The following is a 12,244-nucleotide window of genomic DNA, read 5'->3' on the forward strand; positions in this document are numbered from 1 at the left end:
CTCTCTCTTCTACCATTTGGAATCTAGGGGTCAAGCTCATTTTCCTGCAGAGCCAATCTCCCCAGGGCCTCCTGTGTTGCTTTGTGGTGAGGAGTGGAGGAGACAGTTAAGTTCTGTCTCTAACCTGTCAGCTGGGCTGGCCTAGAACTCGAAGTGCTCTCCAGGCTGGCCTAAAACTTAGATTCCTTTCCCTCCGGAGTTCTTGAATCAAAGGTGCACACCTCCACACCCAGCTCTCACACGCCTCGGCTGGCCCATGGAGTGGAGGGAGACCTGAGCCAGACTTGTAAGAACTGGGCTAAAGTGTGTGTCACCATGGCACTTGATGTCGTAGTGCTGGGCTCGGGGCATGCTAGCAAGCATGCCAGCTGACAGGTGCTTCTCCCTATAACTTGTTAAGAAAGAAAATGAATGCGTATATAAGCAGAAAGTCTGAAAGGAAGGAAGGCAATTATTACTTCAGTTCCATGAATTAGTGAGTTTGATAATCAAATTAATATTGGTTATATTTTAAAAGCTATAATCTTCCTATTCCTGAGAAGTCAGGCTCCTAAAATAACAGGCCAAAGTCGGGGTGGAGGGGAGCAGGGTGCAGAGTGGAGCGCCAGGGTCGTGGACGTGGCAAGCAGATCCCTCAGTGGCTCCTTTTACCTTGCAGCTCTGATCGAGTCCCTCAACCAAAAACCACAGACTGCCGGCGATCAGCCTCAACCCACAGACACAACCCATACCACCAACAAGAAGGCAGGCGGGACCGAAACCCCCTCAGCCAACGGCGAGGCCGGAGGAGGAGAGAGCACCAAGGGCTATACCTCAGAGCAGGTGGCTGCTGTGAAAAGGTAGGGGTGGTGGGGGGGGGCAGGGACAGGAACAGGGGAGGGTCAGGGAAGCCTCTCACTTCATCCAGTGGACTAGAAGGGTCTTGGAAGTTGGAGATGGGCCAGCTTCATTTCCCACAGGGTGGGAGCCAGGACCTCACTGCCCACCCACCACACCTGCTGACACTGCAGCCTGGAGACCACCAGCCCTAGCAGCCTCCCACTGCTCTGTTTGTCACACAAAGACACCACCATCTTCCCCTCCAGAGTCTACCCCCACCCCCACTCTAACAAAGACCTTTTCAGACCAGAGCCTGTGGCCAAGAGGCAAAGGCAGAGCTATGTCACCGCAGGGGGATGGGGGGAGATTCAGCCCTGCAAAATGAAGCTCTCCCAGACTTGACACCACCATCCAGGACCATTCCAGACTAGGCCCACCCAGCCATCCTTTCTCCACCAGTTAGCCTCAGAATCCCTCTAAGATCAAGCTAACGCCTCCTGGCAAGCCACCCCATCATGTCCTGGGTGTTCCTGGTGTTTCTGGCAGCCCCTGCCCAGCCCTCCATGGGGCTCCCTCGCCCTTCAAGTTAGCCAGCTGACCCAGGTCTGGTCTCCCACCCCTGCCAGGAGCTGTGTGCCTCACGCGGTTTGTTCCCACACCTCCCCTCAGGCCCCCTATCATCCTCTTCCCCCTGTTCCAGGGTCAAGCAGTGTAAAGATTACTATGAGATCCTTGGGGTAAGCAGAAGTGCCTCAGACGAGGACCTGAAGAAGGCCTACCGCAAACTGGCCCTCAAGTTCCACCCAGACAAGAACCATGCGCCTGGGGCCACCGAAGCTTTCAAAGGTAAGGCAGCCCTGGGGTGTTCGTGGTTTTGTTTGTTAGTTTGTATCTTTATGTAGAATGGGCTGTCCTGGAACTCACAGAGATAGATCCTCTGCCTCCAAAATGCTGGGACTAAAGATGCACGCCACTATACCCAGACATCTTGGTGTTTTTATCTCCTGTCTTAAAATGCAGGCCCAAGGCACCCTTCTCAGGAGATGGGGCCAGAAGAGTGTGGTCTCCAGTGTAACTGTAGAGAGCTGTTCTCTGAGAACGTTCCAGTAGCCACCCCTAGCCGTGTAAACTAGCAGCTCTCACACAGAGCCGCCTCCCTCCTCTTCATTTTCTGGGTTACAGTCGAGGAGCCAGAGGCATTCTAGTGATTTCCCCAGGGTCAGCAGCACCTAGGCCAGAGGCAGAATTCTGACTCGCAGCAGCCGTCCCTGTACTGTGTGGCAGGGGACCCTATACTAGGAGGGTGCCTTCAGAACGAGCTGCCAGCTTCCCACTTCCCACAGCCTGCCCCAGGCCTGTACTAGGAACAAAGAGACTTGTGATCTTACAGCCTGCTGATCTGTGGAGTGTGTGTGTCACCTCTGGCCAGAATCATAAGCCATTCTTTATGCATTTAGATTTCCATCTTCCCTTTCTCTGGTACTCATGTGCACTGCCTCCATGCCTGCCCTCTGTTGCTGGGCCTTGTGTTTTCTTGGTCCCTGGGTACTGTTCGCTTTGGGGAATAGCGTGGTGACTAGGAGCTGTGTTGTACAGTTGAGTAGGAAGCCTGTGGCAGAATGGAAAGGCCTTGTCAGATGGAAGAAGATTCCGTCCTCCCTCCCAGGGGCTCCCAGCCCTGGAACTAGTGTGCAGCCCACTGTTGTGAGCCAGGGGAGCATAGGAGATCTAGGCCCTGGGAGGCAGTAGCTCTCTGCCCTGGGAGCTCTGGTGAGGAGGCCCTAGCACCAGATAGAAAACAGCAGCTGAGGCCTGGGCCCTGGGGACAGCAGACTCATCCTGGCCACACACAGACACAGGGGAGTCACCACCAGCAACCAGGGAGTTGTGCCTTCCCAGTAGTGTCCTCCGCTCTCCTGGTTACAACTAGGGCCTCGTGTGTCCATTATTTTGGGTCTCAGTGTGACTTTAGGGTTGTATTACACTGTCTCCTTGGGCACCCCATGAGATGACCGTGTGCAAGGGGCATTTCTGTAATACCAGTGAAAGAACCTAGACAGGACACACCTGAAGCAGCTGTGTAGGCTCATGCCTACAACCCGAGCCTACAACCCCAGTGTGGAGGCAGGAGGATAAAGAGCGGAGGGCAACCTGGGCAAGCTCCTGGACCATTCTGTCAGTTGAGGCACTGTAGCAGGGACCCTGACTCAGAAAAGGGAAGAGCATCCTCCCAGCCCAGACTTCAGCCTTGCCTCGGGGTGCTCTTGATGACCTGCCCAACAGGGAAACTCCCTCTCCCCCTAAGTCCCCACTTCCCTGAGCCCTGAAAGAAGCAAGCTCTTGGCTGTGTTAAGGCCTGTTTCTCCCCTTGCAGCCATCGGCACAGCATATGCTGTACTCAGCAACCCGGAGAAAAGGAAACAGTACGACCAGTTTGGTGATGACAAGAGCCAGGCTGCCCGCCACGGCCACAGCCACGGGGACTTCCACCGAGGTTTTGAAGCCGACATCTCCCCGGAAGACCTCTTTAACATGTTCTTTGGTGGTGGCTTTCCTTCCAGTAAGTCCACAGCCAGATCTCCTTAACAGTGGTGCTGGGGTCTGACTGACGAAGCCATTGACTCTACTTCCATGTTTCAGGTAACGTCCACGTCTACAGCAATGGCCGAATGCGATACACCTACCAGCAGAGGCAAGACCGCAGAGACAACCAGGGTGATGTGAGTTACCAGGGAATGAGCAGCACACCAGGGCCCCCAGGGCGTGGGCCCCAAAGGAAGAGGAGGAAGGACTCTTGATCCACTTAATACCCTCAGCGTTCTGAAGCCAAGGAGCCATCTTTGCTCCTTCCCTGTGCCATTCTGCCTAGGGACACCAGAGGGCACCACACTCCGTGTTGCATGATGCTTTGGCTTCTGTTGGGGGTATACAACAAAACCTCTTCTCCAGGCAGCTTCTAGTGTGAACAGCTTGTATGGAGTCCATTTGTTCTTAAGACTGACGTAACATTTTCTGAGCAATGGAGAGTTAAGACATGATGAGAGGAAAAAAGGGGCCTTTGCGTGGGCATCCAGCCTTCTAGAAAAGTGGGAAAAGCTGTATAGCCAGCAGGGCTTCAGACACATTTGCAAAGCCACGGATCAACACTGCCAACCAGCAGTGAAGAGCATTGAACATAGAGACGTACTTACGCACACTTGCCCTCCCCCCTCCTTCTTTCTCCCTTCCTCCCCATCTCCCTTCCACTCTCTTCCTTCCTCTTCCTCCTTCCTTCCTCCCTCTCCTTGGATTTACCCAAAGCTGAAAACAACCTTGAAGCCCTACTTCCACCTCCCAATACTGAGGTTATGCTTGAGTGACCTAGCATAACACCTAGCACACCGCGTTGTTGCGGGTGGGCTTGGCTTTGGTTTTTGAGACAGGGTCTCACTATATAGCTCTGGTTGGCCTAGAACTTGCTATGTCTGGAACTCCAGAGTGCTGGGATTAAAGGCATGCCTCTTCCCACCACCACCCCCAACCCCCCTCAACACTGCTTCTCATTGAGACAGTTGTCTGTGAGACCTTGGCAAGTCTAGAAGTCCAACCATTGTCCGTCCCTGACTCCTCAGCGCTGGGATTACTGTATCTTTACATCTAACATACAGAAGGATGTAAAATCAGATTGTGTAATGAATTTATTTCTGGTTGTCCTGTCTTTGTTCTAAGAATCACACCCAAGGCCCTGTGGGTACTAGAAAAGCTTCATACCACAGACTACATCCCAGCCCTTTAAGTAGATGCTTTTCTCTCCACAGAATATTTTGTGTGGCTCAAAATTCAAAAAGCTGTGGATGTGAGAGTCTGTCTCCCCGCCTGCCTCTCTTACGTTCACACACATGTGCTCCACGGTGGTTGCTTTGTCTGGAAAAGCTGTCAGACGGAGGCGCTTCTACCCTAGAGAGGAAAGGGAGGCTGTCCCAGCCGCACAAGTACCATCCGGGGCTCTGACCGCTGCTCTCGCTCTTCCCTCCAGGGCGGCCTAGGAGTATTCGTCCAGCTGATGCCCATCCTCATCCTTATCCTCGTGTCGGCGCTCAGCCAGCTCATGGTGTCCAGTCCCCCCTACAGCCTGAGCCCGAGACCGTGAGTGTGTGCCCCAGGCCAGGCCCTCTGTGATCTAGCAACTGCCCCTGAGCGGAGCCCCTTAGACTTTGGAGGATTATAGACCCCCTCAGAAAATACAGATGAAGCTCCAGGCCTTTCCTTAAGGCGACCCACATACACTGTCCTACGTGATTTCAGAAACATGACTCCCCACGACTGTCCCCACCTTTGCTGACAGCGAGATGCCCTCTGCTCTTAAAGTCTGTTTGAAGCCCTAAGAAAGAACAGCGTTTAGTCAGCTGGGGAGGGTGGCTTTGTACCCCAGCTTCTGCATTGAAAGCTGTAACTCCAGATAAGTTATGTAACCTTGGGTCCCTGATCTGTAAAATGGGAACAATAGCATCCACCTACTAGTAGGAGCTAATGAGTGACCCGTGTGAGGCGTCCAGCTCAGTGAAGTGCTGAGCAGGGTTTGCTGAGGGGATGCCAAGCTCAGCTGCCAGTGGTTGACTCGGGTGAGTTAGTTGACCCTCTGAGGTAGCAGGGCCTCTCTTTTCCCAGGGCCTGGAACAGTGGGGACTAGCTTCTGCTAGTGCAAACCCCCAGCTCCAATCCCTTGGCCTGCTGCTGCCTGAGGACCCAGCAGGCTCCCTCAGCCAGCAGGGGGCAGACTTGGCTTCTGCTCCCACAGCTGCCCTGCTAAGCTCTCCTGCAGCTAGAGAGATACAGACCTCAGCTTTGAGGGGCGGGACTCCTGTTGGGCGCTATGACTTCTGCTGCCTGCAGGTCTTGTGGCTGCATTCTCTTCCTGACATTTTGTTCCTTTTTGGGTTTTCTTTTATTGTGGGGTTGGGAATGAATGACTAACTCACGCTGATGTACCATGCTGGGAGAGACACAGCTCTGTTCCCTCCTTCTGACCTGAGGCTCATCACTTGAGGCCCGCAGCAACTGCAAGCTTAGCGTCAGGGAAGGCAGAGCCTACCAGGGCTTCTCTTCAGAAGGGGCTTCTCTCTCTCCCCACCTGCCCCCTTCTCCGCAGAGTCCCTAAAGGAGGGGTTGACATAGGCTGAGCTATTCCTGCTCTGGGGTGCTCTGTCTTTGCTGCAGGCCTTCATTTTAGGGAGGCAATGAGTCCCCGCTGCAGTGCAGAAGGGAACCCGCTGCTCCTGTGGCCCGAGTGGCACTTCTACCGTGGGGCCATCAACCCTTCCAGCTGCCTACTCTGTGCCTGGTGTGTTTCTGGTCAGGTCCGTGGGCCATATCCACAAGCGAGTCACTGACCACCTGAAGGTCTCCTACTACGTGGCAGACACTTTCTCTGAAGAGTACACAGGCTCCAGCCTCAAGACAGTTGAACGGAATGTGGAAGACGATTATATCGCCAACCTCCGGAACAACTGCTGGAAGGAAAAGCAACAGAGTGAGTGTATGTGTGTGTGCATGTGTGTATGCATATGTGTGCTTTGATAGTTGTATGTGCAACTACTTATGTGTGTATGCATATGTATGCATTGCTGTGTATGTGTGTATGTACATGCAGACAGGTACATTAATTGTGTGTGTGTGTGTGTTCAAGCATGTGTACCTGTGGATATACTGGTGTTCTTGCACACGTGGGAAGAGGGAGGTAGTGGTGGTTGGAGAAGGGTAGCCAGGAACCATCCTTGAGAATAGAAAAACCCTTCTTTGGTGCTTTGTGGACCACAACACCTGGCACTGCCCTGTGCCTGTTACCTCCCTGCCAAGACCTGAACTCCACTCCTGGGTTCCCCTGAGCTGCAAACCCAGGGCCATTTGACGATTGCGTTAAGGTCCTCGTGTGTCACTGGTGCTAGAGGCAAGTGTGTTGGAGACAGATTGCAAGCCCCTAGCCACACACTGGTCATGTACCAGGTCTGTCTATAAGACCACAGTCCTGACTTTCTGTCCTGTCCTGGGAAGCCAGCTCTGCCCCAACCCCTGGTCCTGTCTTCCTGTTTCCCCATGGACTCGGACAGGTAAATGCCACAAGTGCCTGGGGCTCTGACCTCGCCCTGTTTCTTTGCAGAGGAAGGCTTGCTGTACCGAGCCCGCTACTTTGGTGACACAGACATGTACCACAGAGCACAGAAGATGGGCACCCCGAGTTGCAATCGGCTGTCAGAGGTGCAAGCCTCCCTGCATGGATAGTTCTGGGCCAGCCACACCACCCAGGTCCAAGTATGACCCAGGACCGCTTCCTTGCTGCTCCTGGCAGCCTTGGCCTTGGTCATGAGCAGAGGAGGGAGGGGGCCGATCTAGTGATGATGGCAGAGACTCTTCATCACCATCCTGACACTTCCAACCTCCAGAGATGAAGTAGTCCCCCAGCCCTATCATCCCTTCCCCTCTCCAGGGCTGCAATGGTTCCGGGGGAGGGGAGGGGGGCAGAAGCCAGGCCAAGTGAGGACCTGTGCTTCCTCAACCTATTCCAATAATCAAACCACCGCAGCCCTTTCGCAAGCCTGGCTTTTGTTGCCTGTGCATTCACACATAACTGGGTCACACACAGTATCCCACTGAAGTCAGGAAACCCATGGGGAGTTAGTGGACAGGAGGAGACCATCCTCCCAGGAAGGAAGAAATGGAGCAAGATGAACCAGCCCATCAGCAGACAGGAGGGGTCTGTGAGCCCTGACCACTCCCTCTCTGGTGGGATCTGAGGCCCTCACCCCAGTGCTCCACACCTGGGAGTCAGGAAACCACGGGCATCCGGCCTCGCCCAGGCATCTCTCCTGTGGTCTTGAAGAAGGGAACAAAAAGTCACAAGTTCAGGGTCAGAAGCAGCTCCTGAGCACTGGAGAGGTGGGGAAAAGTGAAAGTTGCTATTAACAGACACCCCTCCCCCTCCACCCCTTCCCTTGCATGTGGGTAATGGGCTCAGAGCCCAGTACCCAGAGTGGGGAGCCTGGCTTAAGCCCAGAGGAGTGTGGGCAGAGCCAGAAGTTCTTTGTATTGGTACCCTGTCCTCCCCCTCCTCTGCCTGTGTCCCCTGTCATAGAGCCAGCCACCGACTGTTTCAAGGCCACTCGCTAGCTAGTGTCAGCTCTGGGGCAGTCATCACACTGCAGAGGGATCGGGCAGGGCCAGCTGCTGGATTGTGGGGCTGAGCTGGAGGTGCCAACTACAACCACTCACCTAACTATTTCCCTCTTCTCCCCAGACTATGAAATCCCTGGAGAATTTTTGGTGACACACACTGAGCCAGCCAAGGTGATGGACTGTATATTTAAGGAAAGACATACACAGAAAAAATTAAAATGGAACTGGAGGCCGAACACCGCACAACCGTCCTCTCTCGGCCAGTGAATGCAGAAAGCTCTGAGGACAGACAGAAAGCCTGCCTGGGGCTGCTTCCTCCTCTCCCAGGGCTGGCAAGAAGCTCCGCATCACTGGCTCCTAGGATACCGAAACCATGGCAACGAAAGTAGAATGTAAAACTTGCAGCAAATGTCTGTGGGGAAGGACTGGGGGAGGGGACGCCCCACTGTCTCTCCTCCCCCTCCCTGGAGCTGCCACCAGTCACTCACAGGAGAAACCAGGCAGAGGCATGGGCCAAGGAACAGAGAGGAGAGAATTCCAGAGAACATAACTTAGAAATGCGTACGTATGTATATATATCTATTTATATGTAAATAGACATATATAAAGATATATATATATATAAAGTCTTTTTAAAACTATGCAGGGACTGGGTTAAGATGTTCAGCTGACTTGCTCCATATTTTAGAAAACGAGGCCTGTTTGGGAAGGCAGCCTGGTTTTCAAAAGCTAGACAGTAGCCGTAGCTGACAGCATATGGAAAGTCAAATCAGATACTGTTAGTGTCGCCCTTAGCCCCAGCCTGACTGATGGCAGCAGTAATCATGGTGGTATAAATCCATAGAAACTTCCAGAGGCCTCCAGGCTTATGGTTAAGGTAGGGGGAGCGAGCTGGGGGCAGGGAATGGTGCCCCTGGAGATAGCTGCTGAGTCCTGGGCCATAGCAGAGATCCCAGACAAGGCCTACTGGGATGAGGCCAGCGCCTCCCGCTGCCTCCTCCTTGGCCAGCCTCAGGTGGGCTCTGCCCTCATGCCCAGGAGCCCTGCAGCCACCCCCCTACCCATACCTCTTCCCCACCCAAGTCCCCAGGTGGGTTTGCCTTACAGGTGCCACAGGGCACAGCTCCACCATTGCCAACAGGTTTTCTCTGAGTTGCACACCAAGGACTCCAGAAGGCTCTCCCTCTAAGAGCTAAGCCAGGGCCTGAGTGCGACCCAGCGTGTGGCGAGCCAGTGCCGGGAGGGAGCGCCTGTCTTCACTGCGGGGGGGGGCCCCCTGGCCCTACTCACTGGATGAAGACTCCACCACAACTAGAATGGCTTCCCCCTTCAGATGAGGCTTTTTCTCAAAACAGCCGCTGCTGCCAGGGGAAGGAGGAGGGTTTAATCTCCTCCCACGTTTATAATGGGCCTTGCTTCCCCTAATTGTCCTATGGCCGTGGGTGTGCCGTTGCACCTGCTGACTTCCAGCGCCTTACTTCCCCAAGCTGCCAGCCCAGAGGTGGTAACTGTCCCCCAGGGTGTCTCTCTCTCTCTCTTTTTTTTAAATACAACCCCCAAACAAATGGGATGCTCGCTGGGAAAGGAAGTTTGGTTAGGAATTGTAAAATCTTTTTTTTAAACAAAGTCCCACCCTGCAATGAAGTGGCCACCCTGGCCTAGAGAGATGATAATAACTGGATGCAGGCCAGAGTACCCCACACACAGTGGCCTGGTGCTCTGCCTCCTACCACCCCAACTGTCCGGTCCTGGTAGCTGTTCCCAGAGGGGCTGAGCCATGTGCAATAAGAACATAGATCCTAAGGGATCCCCTGAGAAGCTGTATTTCTTGAATTAGAATTCTGATACTGTACATCTATAAATATATGTTTATTATGTGATTGGCAGTGGTGGGTCTGCGTTCAACAGGACGGGACACGGAGCACCCACCAGCTGCTATTGACACCACCCAGCCTGTGCCTCAAGAGCTCTCAAGTGACAGGCCTGACCCTCCGAACAAAGGGTATGGAGCTCAGATGGCTGTGGGGATACAGGATGTGGTGTCTCCAGATACCAGCCCTAGATGGGGACCTGCCCACACCCTGTCACTGGGACTTGGTGGGAGTGGGGGGGATTCCCAAGTGGGTCTTGTCATCTCTGGACCACTATCTGCCAGCCACAGCCTCCTCTCCCTGGGAGACAGGGAAAGCTAACACTGAGGCAGCCTGGGGCTCAGGGTGAGCCAGCAGCAGATCTGCCCGGCCTCCCGGAGACAGGGCCAGCAGCCCTGAGTGGCGGGCCCAGGCCCCTCCCGCCAGCACGCCAGCCAAAGGCAGGCGGGCTGCCTGGTGGTGCCACTAGAGCCCGGGAGCTCATTGGCTGTCCCCGAGCAGGGTCACCGCAGCCTGCCCCGGCCTGCAAGCTGCCACTTGTTAGCTACACTTGGCAGAGGGGTAGCCAGCTTCCTGCCCTCCACCCTCCCTGACTGACTAAAAGAGCTCAGTGAGCCAGAAAGGGTGGGATGTCATCCATCTGCAGCAGAAAAGCAGCTTTGAGCAGGATGCTCCTCCCCACTGTCAGGTGGCAGGAAAAGCTGCCTGGGCCTCAGAAACCTGCCTGCCATCTCCTTGACCTGCACTGCTCCGGTCTGGAGCAGGAGGGCCTCCGTGAGACCAGGAACATGCACCTGGCCTGATTTTTGCCAGACAGTCACGTCACCTAGCTGTCTGGGCCAGGTGTGCAGAGTGCCAACATTTGACACCGGTTCAGGAGCAGCTCAGAATTCCCTATCAGACCTCATACCTTATGGCAGTGAAGTCAGCCCTTTCTCAGAGTTGGTGACCCAAGGGTCTTCTGGAAGCTGTGTGTTTGCATGTTTGGAGTCTAGCAAAATGATCATTCTGCAGACATTCACTGAAATCAGATTTACTGTGTTTGACATGACCATGTGGGTTGGGTTTGGTTTGATTTAGAGTCTGTGAGCCTCACGCTATATATATCTCCTTGGCTGGCCTGGAACTCATTCTGTAGATCAGGCTAGCTTTCAGTTTACAATAATGACCCTCCTGTCTCTGCCTCCCAATTGCCAGAAATTACAGGTAGAAACCATGTATCTGCTATCTTGGTAATTCTAAGGATTATGACTTTCTTTTTGAGACCAGGCTGGTTTCAAACTTGCTATGTACCAAAGGCTGGCCTTGAACTCCTGATCCGCCTGCCTGTATCTCCAGAGTCCTAGGATTAGGCATGAACTACTACTCCAGGCCACACCCAGTCTTCCAAGTGCCATGGCGCTGGCACCTAAGTTGAGGACATAAGCAAGGTAAAAAGCCACACTTGGAAAATGGGTATCAGCAGGGATGAGCAGTCAAACAGGTGTCCCTCCTCTAAATGACATGGGTGTCCACCTGCTGATGAGAACTGTGTCCCTCCATTGGACTCAGCCCCAGAAGCAGCATAAAAAAAGTTATTAGTGTCGCTGTGGACTCCAGCTGCCGCATGCTCAAGACTGCCTTCATATGCAGTGGCGCGGTAACCTTAGGCATGTCACTTAACCTCTCTGTGCCTTGGCGTCCTCGTCTACACAATAACAGGGTGGGGGGGGGGGGTGGGAGACAGACACCAGGCTTAGGAGGCAGTCATTTAGAGAAGGAGTTGGCTCCCAGGAAGCGCTTCACACGGTGTCTGGTCACAGCAAGCTCCATCCAAGCGTCATTTGTCCTGTCAACAAAGATTACCTGACAGTGATGTCAAGTCCTATGCTAGACCCTGAAACCACAGAGATGACAGAGGAGCAGTGCTCTTGAGGAAGTGGGGGAGGAGGGCTATGTCTGGCGAGGGTACAAGGCCTCTAACCAGGCCTCCTGTGGTGGGGAGATTCCACCCAGAGGGAGCAGTGTGACAGAGGCCTGAAGATGAAGAGGGGCACAAAAGCACAGCCAGGGGACAACATGTAGGCCAGATCCGTCTATAATTACCACACTGGCCATTCACAGTAGTCTTAGACAGAGAGAACTCTCACTAATGATAAATAAAGGCCCCTGCACATACCTGCTCCCACCTGTCCTGTATGCCCTCCTTGGGACACTTTGGTCACCCTTGGTGCCCTTCCTGGCCAGGGCCTGCGAATGGTTCTGTAAGGCAAAGGAGAAGCTGTATGGAACTGTATGGGGAGACTGGGATGCCATTTCCCCAGACTCCAGTAATAAGATGCGCCCCCAAGGTCAGGGTTCAGGCCTATTGTCCTCCATAACTGGCCGGGCAGGAAATAAAGGCCCAACACACAGGCCATTCAGGA

At 53.9% G+C, this 12,244-nt stretch overlaps 1 protein-coding gene across 3 annotated transcripts in view; it reads left to right on the forward strand.

Annotated features, from left to right (window-relative positions):
• Positions 1 to 9,848, forward strand: part of Dnajb12 (DnaJ heat shock protein family (Hsp40) member B12) — a 19,313-nt gene extending 9,465 nt beyond the window's left edge. Inside the window, exons 2-9 of one of the 3 annotated variants that reach the window (XM_028776875.1) lie at positions 659 to 839; positions 1,520 to 1,665; positions 3,194 to 3,379; positions 3,460 to 3,539; positions 4,835 to 4,944; positions 6,156 to 6,328; positions 6,956 to 7,107; positions 8,090 to 9,848. In XM_028776875.1, coding sequence (XP_028632708.1) covers positions 659 to 839; positions 1,520 to 1,665; positions 3,194 to 3,379; positions 3,460 to 3,539; positions 4,835 to 4,944; positions 6,156 to 6,328; positions 6,956 to 7,077 — 998 coding nt within the window. In that variant the 3' untranslated portion in view covers positions 7,078 to 7,107; positions 8,090 to 9,848. The remainder of the gene's footprint in view (positions 1 to 658; positions 840 to 1,519; positions 1,666 to 3,193; positions 3,380 to 3,459; positions 3,540 to 4,834; positions 4,945 to 6,155; positions 6,329 to 6,955; positions 7,108 to 8,089) is intronic. The other 2 variants (XM_028776873.1, XM_028776874.1) reach the window with 2 other exon arrangements.
• Positions 9,849 to 12,244: the final 2,396 nt, after the last annotated feature.

The sequence above is a fragment of the Grammomys surdaster genome, unplaced genomic scaffold (assembly GCF_004785775.1).
Source record: "Grammomys surdaster isolate TR1022 unplaced genomic scaffold, NIH_TR_1.0 273, whole genome shotgun sequence".
In the NCBI taxonomy this organism is placed as follows: Eukaryota; Metazoa; Chordata; class Mammalia; order Rodentia; family Muridae; genus Grammomys; species Grammomys surdaster.